Below are 13,950 nucleotides of genomic sequence, written 5' to 3' on the forward strand. Positions count from 1 at the left end.
TGAACCAGCCCGTACCCTTCGATCTTCAGGCGAGGCCCTCTTTTCGCCCTTCCCAGTCATAGCATCATAGAATCATAGAATCAAAGAGTTGGAAGAGACCTCCTGGGCCATCCAGTCCAACCCCATTCTGCCAAGAAGCAGGAATATTGCATTCAAAGCACCCCTGACAGATGGCCATCCAGCCTCTGTTTAAACGCTTCCCAAGAAGGAGCCTCCACCACACTCCGGGGCAGAGAGTTCCACTGCTGAACGGCTCTCACAGTCAGGAAGTTCTTCCTCGTGTTCAGATGGAATCTCCTCTCTTGTAGTTTGAAGCCATTGTTCCGCATCCTCGTCTCCAAGGAAGCAGAAAACAAGCTTGCTCCCTCTTCCTCCCTGTGGCTTCCTCTCACATATTTATCCATGGCTATCATATCTCCTCTCAGCCTTCTCTTCTTCAGGCTAAACATGCCCAGCTCCTTAAGCCGCTCCTCATAGGGCTTGTTCTCCAGACCCTTGATCATTTTAGTCGCCCTCCTCTGGACACATTCCAGCTTGTCAATATCTCTCAGGCTCGCCTTGTGGGTACAAGGGAGAGAGCCTTCTCCTCTGTGGCCCCCCGATTCTGGAATTCACTGCCCAGAGAGATCAGGAAAGCCCCTACTTTGGAAACATTTAAGAAGAGTCTTAAGACCTGGCTCTGCCGTCGCGCTTTCGAAGAGTAGCCACATAATTTTATGCTAGTGCTCCTCCAATGTTCTTGTCCCAGGAGTCGTCCCCCCCCCCCCCCCCCCCCACAATATGAAGGTTGGCTTAATTTCCTATCTCTCTATGAGTTTGCCCTTACAATTAGTTCTCCCCCCTTATCTCCCTTTGTCTGCCATTATCCTTAGTTCTTACGTTTTGTGTATATTGTTTTATATGCTTTGATGTTTTATATTTTACTGTTATGTTGTTTATTTGATTGTAATTTGTATTGTTATATTGTCATTTTTGTTTGGGCTTGGCCCCATGTAAGCCGTTCCGAGTCCCCTTTGGGGAGATGGTGGCGGGGTATAAATAAAGATGATGATGATGATTATTATTATTATTATTATTGGAATGGTTTGGCCTTCCTTTCTGGGAGTTGTAGTTCAATCACAACCAAAGACCATGTCCTCCATCGATAATGGACTTGGACTAAACTTGGCACACAAAACCACCATGACTAACTCATCTACTGGAATGGTCTGACCTTCCTTTCTGGGAGTTGTAGTTCAATCACAACCAGAGACATGGTGTCCTCCATCGATGATGGACCTGGACCAAACTTGGCACACAGAACCACCACGACTAACTCAACCAACTGGAATGATTTGACCTTCCTTTCTGGGAGTTGTAGTTCAATCACAACCAGAGAGAGTGTCCTCCATTGATGATGGACCTGGACCAAACTTGACACACAGAACCACCATGACTAACTCAACCTATTGGAATGGTTTGACCTTCCTTTCTGGGAGTTGTAGTTCAATCACAACCAGAGACACTGTGTCCTCCATCGATGATGGACCTGGACCAAACTTGGCACACAGAACCCCCATGACTAATTCAACCTACTGGAATGGTTTGACCTTCCTTTCTGAGAGTTGTAGTTCAATCACAACCAGACATGGTGTCCTCCATCGATGATGGACCTGGACCACACTTGGCACACAGAACCACCATGACTAACTCAACCAACTGGAATGATTTGACCTTCCTTTCTGGGAGTTGTAGTTCAATCACAACCAGAGAGTGTCCTCCATTGATGATGGACCTGGACCAAACTTGACACACAGAACCACCATGACTAACTCAACCTACTGGAATGGTTTGACCTTCCTTTCTGGGAGTTGTAGTTCAATCACAACCAGAGAGAGTGTCCTCCATTGATGATGGACCTGGACCAAACTTGACACACAGAACCACCATGACTAACTCAACCTATTGGAATGGTTTGACCTTCCTTTCTGGGAGTTGTAGTTCAATCACAACCAGAGACACTGTGACCTCCATCTATGATGGACCTGGACCAAACTTAGCACACAGAACCACCATGACTAACTCAACCAACTGGAATGATTTGACCTTCCCTTCTGGGAGTTGTAGTTCAATCACAACCAGAGAGAGTGTCCTCCATTGATGATGGACCTGGACCAAACTTGACACACAGAACCACCATGACTAACTCAACCTATTGGAATGGTTTGACCTTCCTTTCTGGGAGTTGTAGTTCAATCGCAACCAGACATGGTGTCCTCCATCGATGATGGACCTGGACCAAACTTGGCACACAGAACCCCCATGACTAATTCAACCTACTGGAATGGTTTGACCTTCCTTTCTGAGAGTTGTAGTTCAATCACAACCAGACATGGTGTCCTCCATCGATGATGGACCTGGACCTAACTTGGTACACAGAACCACCATGACTAACTCAACCTACTGGAATGGTTTGAGGGATCTGACTCACCCTAGTGGGAGATGTAGTTTACCCTGCAGCCAGGGAGCACAGTGAACCCCACCCATGATGCATCTAGAGCATGAAGAACCAGAGACACACACAAATAGAGGCCTCTAAAGGAAGCACCATCACAAATGAAGGAAAAACTTTGGAGTGCATTTGTCACATAAAATTAAAAGCTTTTGTTTAGTCTTTAAAATAGCATTTACACATAAGCTGCTATACATAAACTATACAGAGAACTTGGGTTTTTTTTTAATACAGTATCTACACAAAGAGAAGGGTCCAAATTAGGCAACACACATCTAAAACAGGGAACAGTGCAGTTTACCCCACTAAGAACTCCATCCTGGGAGTGAAACCTGGACCAGAGACAATATCCCCGTTTCCACCAGTTACTCACAACCTTTCCCTTTTTCTCTACTGTACATAAATGCTTTACACGTCGTTCTAATCGCAGATTAGAATTATCGTTCTTTTCCAGTGATTCGTTACAACCCAGTAAACAATTTTCCAAAGGAGCTCCCAGCCTTAATCCCAGGTAGATCTCCTCACTATTTCATCAGTCCCAGACTCCTAGATTCCTTCATGAGAGTATAGCGTACTCCTCACAACCGTTGCATGGAAGGAGGCCAACCCAAAAGGTTGCCTTGGATCCAGATTTGGTCCCATATAGAAGACCGCCAAACTTGAAGAGTGGCCATCTTTTCTCTATATTGGGAACATTAGATTGATTAATACATGATATCAAGGCCGGGCTTTAGCACAGCAGGTTAACCACCAGCTGCAATAAATCTTGACAACCAGATGGTTGACAGTTCAAAGCCCGAGTCAGGGTGAGCTCCTGACCTTTAGTCCAGCTCTCTGCCCACCTAGCAGATCGAAAACAAATGTGAGTACATAAATAGGTACCGTGTTAAAGCGTGGAGGTACGAGGGTTATCCAGAAAGTAAGGTTACAAGGCACGTTGCTCTCGCAGGGAATTTTCTTGGGTGAAGTTGGTATTTGGAAGCTGGAAGCCAAAGGAAGCGAACGAGCAGTGCCAGTCGTCAGTAGCTCATCAACTGGCATTGTGGTGAAGGTTAGAGATGAGCCTCCTCATTCTGTTTCCCTCCAAGTGCAAAGTTTGCACTGGAAGAGGGATATCCAGAAAGTAAGGTAACAAGGCATGTAGCTCTCGTAGGGAATTTTCTCGGGGGAAGCGGTATTTGGAAGCTGGAAGTTAGAGGAAGCGAACGAGCAGTGCCAGTCGCCAGTAGCTCATCAACTGGTGTTGTGGTGAAGGTTAGAGATGAGCCTCTTCATTTTGTTTCTCTCCAAGTGCAAAGTTTGCGCTGTTTGATATCCGGAAAGTAAGGTAACAAGGCATGTAGCTCTTGCATGGAATTTTCTTGGGGGAAATTAATATCACTGCTGTGAAGCAGGAAGCCAGCGGAAGTGAATGAGTAGTGCCAGTCGCCAGTAGCTCATCAACTGGTGTTGTGATGAAGGTTAGAGATGAGCCTCCTTATTCCGTTTCCCTCCAAGTGCAAAGTTTGCACTGGAAGAGGGATATCTAAAAAGTAAGGTAACAAGGCACGTAGCTCTTGCATGGAATTTTTTTGGGGGAAGTTGGTATCACTGCCGTGTAGTAGGAAACCAGCAGAAGCAAACGAGCAGTGCCAGTTGTCAGTAGCTCATCAACTGGCATTGTGGTGAAGGTTAGTGACGAGCTTCCTCATTCTGTTTTCCTCCAAGTGCAAAGTTTGCGCTGGATGAGAGATATCCGTAAAGTAAGGTAACAAGTAAGGAAAGTAAGGTAATGTAGCTGTTGTGTGGTATTTTCTTTGAGGAAATTGGCATCACTGCCGTGTAGCAGGAAACCAGCGGAAGCAAACGAGCAGTGCCAGTCGGCAGTAGCTCATCAACTAGTGTTGTGGTGAAGGTTAGAGATGAGCCTCTTCATTCCGTTTCCCTCCAAGTGCAAAGTTTGCGCTGGATGAGGGTTATCCGGAAAGTAAGGTAACAAGGCACATAGCTCTCGCATGGAATTTTCTTGGAGGAAGTTGGTATCACTGCCGTGTAGCAGGAAACCAGCGGAAATAAACGAGCAGTGCCAGTCGTCAGTAGCTCATCAACTGGCATTGTGGTGAAGGTTAGATACGAGTTTCCCTCCAAGTGCAAAGTTTGCACTGTATGACGGATATCCGGAAAGTAAGGTAACATAGCTCTTGTGTGGAATTTTCTTGGGGGAAGTTGATATCACTGCTGTGTAGCGAGAAGCCAGCAGAAGCGAACGAGCAGTGCCAGTCGTCAGTAGCTCATCCACTGGCATTATGGTGAAGGTTAGATATGAGCGTCTTCATTCTATTTCCTTCCAAGTGTGAAGTTTGTGCTGTAATACGCTACCTACATGCTGAGGGTATGAACGCCACTGCGATTCATCACAAAATTATTTCAGTTTATGGAAATGACATAATGTCAAGACAAAATGGGTATGGGATATATTGTGAAAACATGAAGAAATTTTGCAGAGCCATCCAAAACAAACGTGGGATGCTGACGGCAGGAGTCTGTCTCCTTCATGACAATGCGCATCCGCACACCGCTCATGCAACACAAGAGTTGTTGACTTCATTTAGTTGAGATGTTTGAAGCCACGCCTCTCACAGTCCTGATCTCGCACCCAGTGACTATCACTTGTTCACTAAATTGAAGAAACACCTGGGTGGAAAACACAACGGGGAGGTGGAAATTGAAGTGATGAACTGAATGAAAAAGGCAGAGGGAAACTTCTATGGCATGGGCATCAAAAGCTCATCCCACAGATGACAAAATGTATTGAACCGAATGGTGATTATGTGGAAAAATAATGTAGTACCAATAGTAGAGTTTTATGAAAACATATTCATTTTTTGTATTTAAAACAATTCTTGTAATCATATTTTCTGGATAACCCTCGTATTTAGGCACGGCGTTTCAATCAGAAAAAGGAGGACGTTTACGAACAGCAGGGAGATGGAGCGACAGCACCCCCAAGTGGCCGGAACCAAGTAGAACCTCCAAGATGCCGAAAGACGGGGAAGCTTATATATACCTCTATCTGTTGTCTGTCTCGTCAATATATAATTAGCATTGAACACTTGCCATGTATGTGTTCTGTGATCCGCTCTGAGTTCCCTTTGGGATGAGAAGAGTAGGATATAAATACTGTAAATAAATAAATAAAATGAATAATTGGGACAAACTGCATTTGATTGATGGATGGATGGATGGATGGAAGGAAGGAAGATGCCAAGCACTGTCTCTTCTTCTGGTGGGTCCACTGGAATCTTCCAAAGGCTGTTCCTGATTCTGGAGTCTTGCTCACATTTCTCATAGACACCACATGCCGTATGTTAAATGGATTTATTTCTCACCGCACACAAAGTAGCCATGTTCTCATAGCTTGCGGGCTTCAGCAGAGCAGGTTAACTACCAGTTGCAGTAAATCTTGCTAATTGGAAGGTTGTCAGTTCGAAGCCCGGGTTGGGGTGAGCTCCTGGCCTTTCAGCCCAGCTCCTGCCTACCCAGCAGATCAAAAATAGAAATTGTGAGTAGATTAATAGGTACCGCGTTAAAAAGTGGGGAGGTATTTTAAACATCCATAAGGAAATACCAGAAAAATTCAAGGAGGAAGTTTACGAACAAGAGCTCTTCGGCAGGGAAGATGGAGTGACAGCACCCCCCTGTGTCCAGAACCGAGCACAGCCTCCGAGATGCCGAAGATGGTAAAAGCCTATATATACCTCTATCAAAGTACAGTTGCCTGTCCTGTCATTGTATAATGCTGTATATGTGTTCTGTGATCTGTTCTGAGTCCCCCTTCGAAGTGAGAAGGGCGGAATAGATTGTAAATAAGTAAATAAATAAATGCTAGCATGCTCCAGCTTAGAATTTGGAAGCAATCATGCTCATCATTTTATCCAGCTGCAATTTTTCCTGAAATAATAATGTACACATATATAAGAAAGTATGTATGTTTGTATGTTCTGCAGAGACTCCTACGTGGCATGATGGATCTGGACCAAACATGGTACATATATCCTTCATTATTCAACCTAAAATACTGCTGGGATTTCAACTAAAATAATCAGCCCCATTATAGACCAGAGCCCCAAACACAAAAACAAAAAATGTCTGTATGCAGCACTCAGATGCAACCACAAGAGGGCAATAGATTGATAGAAAGGCTACCTCAGAGAGAGGGATGACAAACATTGTATATATGTTTGTTCTGCAAAGGCTCTGGCATGGCTTGATGGATTGGGGCCAAACTTGGTACACAAACTCTTCATTATGCAACTTAAAATGCTGGTGGGTTTCAACTGAAAAAAAAATGCCCTTTTTCGTGGATAGGGCCCCCAAAACAAAAAAAGTATGTATGTAGTATTCAGATGCAACCATAAGAGGGCACTATATTGATAGAAAGGCTACCTCAGAGGGAGAGATGACAAATGGAAGAGGACTAGAATTTTGTATATAAATTTGTTCTGCAATGGCTCTAGCGTGGCTTAATGAATTGGGACCAAACTTGGAACCCAAACTCTTCATTATGCAACTTAAAATACTGGTGGGTTTCAAGTGAAAAAAAATGTACCCCTTTTCATGGAAAGGGCTCCCAAAACACACACACACACACACACACACATATATATATATATCAATCAGTATGCAGCACTCAGATGCAACCACAAGAGGGCAATATTTAGGTAGAAAGGCTACCTCAGAGGGAGAGGCTAAAACATTGTATATATGTTTGTTCCGCAAAGGCTCTGGCATGGCTTGATGGATCGGGGCTGAACTTGATACACAAACTTTTCGTTATGCAAGGTAAAAAACTGGTAGGGTTTCAACTGAAAAAAAACTGCCCTTTTTGTGGATTGTTGTTGTTTATTCGTTCGGTCACTTCGGACTCTTTGTGACTTCATGGACCAGCCCATACTATGCCCAGCTCCTTCAAGGTCAAGCCAGTCACTTCAAGGATAACATCCATCCATCTTGCCCTTGGTCGGTCCCTCTGTCTTTTACCTTCTATTTAGATAGGGCCCCCGAAATAAAAAATACGTATGCATGTAGTGCTCAGATGCAACCACAAGAGGGCACGAGGTAAATAGACAGACAGATAGATGGAAAGGCTACCTCAGAGGGAGAGATGACGAATGGAAGAGGGCTAGAACTTTGTATGTAAGTTTGTTCCGCAAAGGCTCTAGCATAGCTTGATGAATTGGGGCCAAACTTGGTACACAAACTCTTCATTATGCAACTTAAAATGCTGGTGGGGTTTCAACTGAAAAAAATCTGCCTTTTTTCAAGGAAATGGCTCCCAAAACAAAAAATAAATGCCTTTATGCAGCACTCAGGTGCAACCACAAGAGGGCTCTAGGTAGATAGACAGACAGATAGATAGATGGAAAGGCTACCTCAGAGGGAGAGATGACAAATGGAAGAGGGCCAGAACTTTGTATATAAGTTTGTTCCACAAAGGCTCTAGCATAGCTTGACGGATTGGGGCCAAACTTGGTACACAAACTCTTCATTATGCAACTTAAAATGCTGGTGGGGTTTCAACTGAAAAAAATTCTGCCTTTTTCATGGAAAGGGCTCCCAAAACAAAAAAAAAACAAATGCCTTTATGCAGCACTCAGATGCAACCACAAGAGGGCAATGTTTAGGTAGAAAGGCTACCTCAGAGGGAGAGATGACAAATGGAAGAGGGCTAAAACATTGTATATATGTTTGTTCCGCAAAGGCTCTGGCATGGCTTGATGGACTGGGGCTGAACTTGATACACAAACTTTTCGTTATGCAAAGTAAAAAACTGGTAGGGTTTCAACTGAAAAAAAAATCCTTCAGATGACAAAACGGAGATAATATTTCAGTTCTGAACACAATCCTATATTCCGAGAAGTGCAATACTTTTCAACAGTCGAGGAAAAAAAAAAGAAGGAAAAGGAAAACAAATGAACGATGCTGGGCAGAAAATATTTCAGAGCAAAATTTCCAATTTCTCTCTATGGGCGCAAAAGTAAACACAGTGGGAAGAACATCAACTCATTTGAAATGTGGCGCCGGAGGAGAGATCCACAAAAAATAAAATTGAGCATCACTTCAGAATCACATTGCACAATCTTTCAAATAATAATAATAACAATAATAATAATAGTAATTTTCAACCACTAACACGAGGCTCTGCCTCTAACCTTTCCTTCCTCTTTACTCAATCCTCCCCATAGCTGACCAGAGCTAAGTAAATCATTAAAATATATAGATAAGGGAAAATTCCAAATAATCTGCATTCAACAGCAGGGGAAACTGGGAATCATACTCGAGAATGAAGCAAATTGTATGAAGAACCCCATCCTGGTTGGGTAGTTCTTTTTCGTTATCTCTTTATAATCGAACTATCAAAGTCTTCACATTTTCTAACTTGGGGGCCACATACTAGACCTCCCTGCTCGGAGGACGGAAGGAAGGAAAGGAGGAAGGGAAGAGAGAAGGGAGGAAGGACAAAAGGAAAGGAAGGAAGGATAAAAGAAAGAGAGATGGAAGGAAAGACCAAAGGGAAAAAAGGAAGGATGAAAGTGTGGAAGGGAAGGATGGATGGATGGATGGATGGATGGATGGATGGAAGGGAGGGAGGGAAGGATGGGTGGAAGGAGAAAGAGGGAGAGAGGGAGGGAGGGAGGAAAGAGGGAGGGAAGGAAAGATAAAAGGAAAGGAAGGAAGCATAAAGGAAAGAGAGAAAAAAAGAATGACAAAAGAGAGGGAGAGAGGGAGGGAGGGAGGGAGGGAGGGAGGGAGGGAGGGAGGGAAGGAAGGAAGGAAGGAAGGAAGGAAGGAAGGAAGGGAAGGCGGAAGGGAAGAGAGAAAGAGGGAAGGATGAAAGGAAGGAAGAGAAGGACAGATGGAAGGAGAAAGATGGAGAGAGGGAAGGAGGGAGGAATGAGGGAAGGAAGGAAAGACAAAAAGAAAGGAAGGAAGCATAAAGGAAAGAGAGAAGCAAGAAAAGACAAAAGGAAAGGAAGGAAGGATGAAAGTGTGAAAGGGAAGGATTGAAGGGAGGGAGGGAGGGAGGAAAGAGAGAAGGATGAAAGGAAGGGAAGGAAGGATGGAATGAGAAAGGAGAGAGGAAAAGAGGGAGAAAAGAGGAAGGGAAGGGAAGACAAAAGGAAAGGAAATAAGGATAAAGGAAGGAGAGAAGGAAGGAAAGACAAAAGGGAAGGAAGGGAGGGTGGAAGGGATGGATGGATGGAAGGAAGGAAGCTGGAGGGAAAGAGAGAAGGAAGGAAGCATGAAAGGGAGGAAGGAGAAAGAAGGAGCGAGGGAAGGAGGAATGAGGGAAGGAATGAAAGACAAAAGGAAAGGAAGGAATGATAAAAGAAAGAGAGAAGGAAAGAAAAACAAAAGGGAAGGAAGGAAGGATGGTAGGAGAAAGAGGGAGAGAGGGAAGGAGAGAGGAAAGAGGGAAGGGAAGACAAAAGGAAAGGAAGGAAGGAAGGAAGGCGGAAAGACAGGGTGGAAGGGAAGGATGGAAGGAAAGAAGGGAAGGAGGAAGGAAAGAAAAAGAGGCTATGGGATCATGGGAGTTGTAGTTTAGTCTCTGGCAGAGAAGGCTGAAGACGTTGTAAAACTACAGCTCCCGTGACAGAACTGTCCTTATTAAAATAAGGGAAGGAGAAGGATGTGGAGAAGAAGATTTTGGGAGAAAAAGAAGGAGGAGGAGGAGGTGGAAGAGGAAGAAATCCAAAACAAAACAGATATTTTCCTCTGGCTGGAAGTCTTGAAAACTGGAGAACTGATTCCTATTTTTCTTCTTTTCTCTTTTACTTCTCTCTCTCTCGCTCTCTCTTTCTCCGTCTTTCTATTTTTGTTGTTCATTTGTTCAGTCGTTTCCAACTTTTTGTGTCTTTCTCTAGTTCTATATAAAATACGATTCCTTGCACAAGCCAAGGAGGACACAGTATCATTGCACTGGGGGGGGGGGGGGGGGAGGTGCCACAGATAACGAAGCACAATTAAAGATGTGAGGAGAACACCAACCAATCACTTTCAGAAAATCAAGGCGAGAAATTGGAGGGGGGGGGGGGGGAGAGAGAGAAATCCCGCTGTTTTTCCGATCTCGAACATCCCGGAATTCCTCTTCGCGGTTTGCTTGCTCAACACAAATCGAGAGCCGGGGAAGGCGTGACATGCAAAGGACAGTCAGAGCAGTTCTCTTTTCACCTCTCTTTCTAAAAAATTGTCCGACGTCGATTCGTCAACGCGGGGGGGAAAAAAAGATCCGCACGCCCGAGGTCTCTGAAGGCACTTCCGTTCACATAATGTCCACAAAGAACTCGCAAGGGTTGCCCATGGCCTTCTGGAACGACTGGCGGCTCCCTGTCAGTTCAGGAGGGACGGAGCCCAGCTCTCGCACAGGGGGTCCCCCGGGGGGTCCGCTGGTCCCGTAGGCGCTGGAGCTCGCCTTCGGGAAGCTGTAGAGCGGGGGCAGGCCGGGCGGCCCGTACGAGTGGTGGCTGCGGGGGCTCCTCTCGCTGTTCACGGAGGCGTGGCTGCGGTGGCTGAGCTGGCTGGCGGGCCGCTCCCTCCGCCCGAGGCTGCCCCCGCCCGTGCTCCGGGTGGCGGGTTCCGATTCACTGCCGCTGCCGGCCGACTTGCGGTCCTTCTCCCGGTTTAGAGCCCTCCGGCTGTTCTCGCTGTTGCTTCGGTTGGAGCCGCTGCTTTTGCTTCCTGGGAAGGGGAAGCGGGGTGGGACAGGGGAGAGGGAAAGGAGAAGGCCGTTAAAGTGGGTTACGTTCGCCACCCTATATTGAGGACTATATTGGCACTGCTATCAGTGTGAGGCCTCAGTGTTAGAGAGCCCTCGATCTGAGAGAAGCCTCTGTGGGAGAAAGGCCTCAGTGTGAGAGAGCCCTCGGTCTGAGAGAAGCCTCAGTGGGTGAAAGGCCTCAGTGTGAGAGAGCCCTCTGTGGGAGAAAGGCCTCAGTGTGAGAGAGCCCTCGGTCTGAGAGAAGCCTCAGTGGGTGAAAGGCCTCAGTGTGAGAGAGCCCTTGGTCTGAGAGAAGCCTCTGTGGGAGAAAGGCCTCAGTCTGAGAGAGCCCTCGGTCTGAGAGAAGCCTCTGTGGGTGAAAGGCCTCAGTCTGAGAGAGCACTCGGTCTGAGAGAAGCCTCTGTGGGAGAAAGGCCTCAGTGTGAGAGAGCCCTCAGCCGGAGAGAAGCCTCTGTGGGTGAAAGGCCTCAGTCTGAGAGAGCCCTATATTGAGGACCTGCTGCAGTTGAGATTAGGATGTGCTCATGCTACTATGTCTTATTGGCACTGCTATTCCATATTATAGTCATAAAATCGTAGAGTTGGAAGAGACCTCGTGGGCCATCCAGTCCAACCCTATTCTGCCAGGAAGTAGGAAAATCGCCCCAGTGTGAGGTAGGCCTTAGTGTATTAGTGGCCTCAGTGTGAAGGCCTTGTGTGAGAAGCTTCGGTAAGAGGAAGCCTCAGTTTGAAGGCCATCATGTGTGAAGCTTCAGTGTGTGAAGGCTGCTAGCTGTATGCCTCAGTGGGAGATAGAAACATAGAATCATAGAGTTGGAAGAGACCTTATGGGCCATCCAGGGAAGGATGGAAGGGAGGAAAGAAGGGAGGAAAATTCCTGCCAAGAAGCAGGAAAATTGCATTCTAAGCACTCCCGACAGATGGCCATCTGTTTCAAAGCCTCCAAAGAAGGAGCCTCCACCACACTCCGGGGCAGAGAGTTCCACTGCTGGACACCTCTCACAGTGAAGAAGTTCTTCCTCGTGTTCAGCAGTGGAATCTCCTTTCCTGTAGTTTGAAGCTATTGTGGGAGAAAGGTCTCAGTGTGAAAAGGCCTCAGTGGGGGAATGGCCTTAGTCTAAGAGATCCCTCAGCCTGAGAGAGCCCTCAGTGTGAGGCCTCAGTGGGAGAAAGGCCTCAGTGGGAAAAGGCCTCAGTGGGAAAATGGCCTTAGTCTGAGAAAGCTCTCAGTCTGAGAGAAGCCTCTGTGGGAGAAAGGCCTCGAAGTGAGGTAACCCTCAGTGTGAGTAGGTCTGGTGTGAGATAGTTCCGTGTGAGAAGGTCTCAGAGCGTGAAGGCTGTTGTGTGTAAAAAGCAATTGTGTGACGCTCCTGTGTAACTTTGGTGTGAGAGGAGGTTCTGTTTATCTGCATGAGAAAGAAGTCCAGGGTGGAAGCAAAGAAGAAAGTATAAAGAACTTTATTTGTATTGTGGAAACCTTGTTTTTGTAAATAGCGCAACTGCGTTATTTTACTACAAAGAAAAGCCTACAGCCAGTGGAGAATCATGGGATTCAATTTTAATTGTTGTACGATTTTCTCAGCAGTGTCTCCCCCCTACTCCCTTTGGGAAAACACTACATACTAAATGGTACAATCCAACGCTGACATTTGCATGCTACGGATGGCTACAGGATCGGCACGGGGATCATTACAAGGACAAATGTGAATGAGGATGTATCATGCATGGATGCCTGTTAGACCCCTCATGGGGTTGCGAACCCCAGGTTGAGAACCACTGAGCTAGATGATCATGCTATGGACCAGTAATACTTTTTTGTATTTATTGGAGAAGTGAAACGCTTACCGATCCCAGCCATTCCTTTATGAATCCTTCAGTCTAAGGCTTGCTCAGGACAAAACAAGGGAATAACAACAGTTACATAAAGCTTCCCCACCGGGAGAAACGACACAGCAGCAACCAAACAACAGTGACACACTTTGGCCAAAACAGACGTGAAAGGAAAAACAGCAAATGGCTCATCACGCTCATCGTGCCCTCATTCCCAAACAGCACTAATGTGGCGCTTAGAATCCTCATTTTGCGGGGGTTCATCATACCGTGTTACAAGCACTGATCACATACTTGGCCAGATAACTACAGGGGTCATAGTAAAAGTATAAATATATTTTTACTTCTTGTACGATGTGATTCTTTTGGGTTTGTGACTATACTTATTGCGGGGATTACGTTCCAGGACCTCCCGCAATAAGTGAAAAACCGCGATGTTGGGACGCTCTATTTATTTTAATATTTATACATTTATACAATATTTATACTACATTTTAGTAGTTATATGCTATTTTAAGTCTTTATGAACTTAAAATAAAGTGGAGGAAAGGAAAGAAAGGCCCTTCAAGGCTGGAGGGAGGACTGAGGAGGGAAAGCGCCTCAGAGAGCTGAGGAGGCGAAAACCCGCGAAGCAGCGAATATACTTCAAATTAATATTTTTTGAAAACCGCGAAACAGCGAGTCCGCTAAAAGCGAACCGCAAAGTAGTGAGGGAACACTGTAAATATATTTTTACTTCTTGCTGGATGCGATTCTTTTGGATTTGGGACTACACTTATTGCGGGGATTACGTTCCAGGACCTCCCGCAATAAGTGAAAAACCGCGATGTAGGGACACTCTTTTTATTTTAATATTTATACATTATTT

At 45.6% G+C, this 13,950-nt stretch overlaps 1 protein-coding gene across 5 annotated transcripts in view; it reads right to left on the reverse strand.

Annotated features, from left to right (window-relative positions):
• Positions 1-2,628: 2,628 nt before the first annotated feature.
• Positions 2,629-13,950, reverse strand: part of DVL1 (dishevelled segment polarity protein 1) — a 75,637-nt gene continuing 64,315 nt past the window's right edge. For 4 of the 5 annotated variants that reach the window (XM_060758964.2, XM_060758962.2, XM_060758965.2 and 1 more), the window contains one exon: positions 2,629-11,212. In XM_060758964.2, the coding sequence (XP_060614947.2) occupies positions 10,797-11,212 (416 nt within the window). In that variant the 3' untranslated portion in view covers positions 2,629-10,796. Of the gene's footprint in view, positions 11,213-13,097; positions 13,137-13,950 lie in introns of all 5 variants that reach the window. The other variant, XM_060758967.2, reaches the window with a different exon arrangement.

The sequence above is a fragment of the Anolis sagrei genome, chromosome 13 (assembly GCF_037176765.1).
Source record: "Anolis sagrei isolate rAnoSag1 chromosome 13, rAnoSag1.mat, whole genome shotgun sequence".
NCBI lineage: Eukaryota > Metazoa > Chordata > Lepidosauria > Squamata > Dactyloidae > Anolis > Anolis sagrei.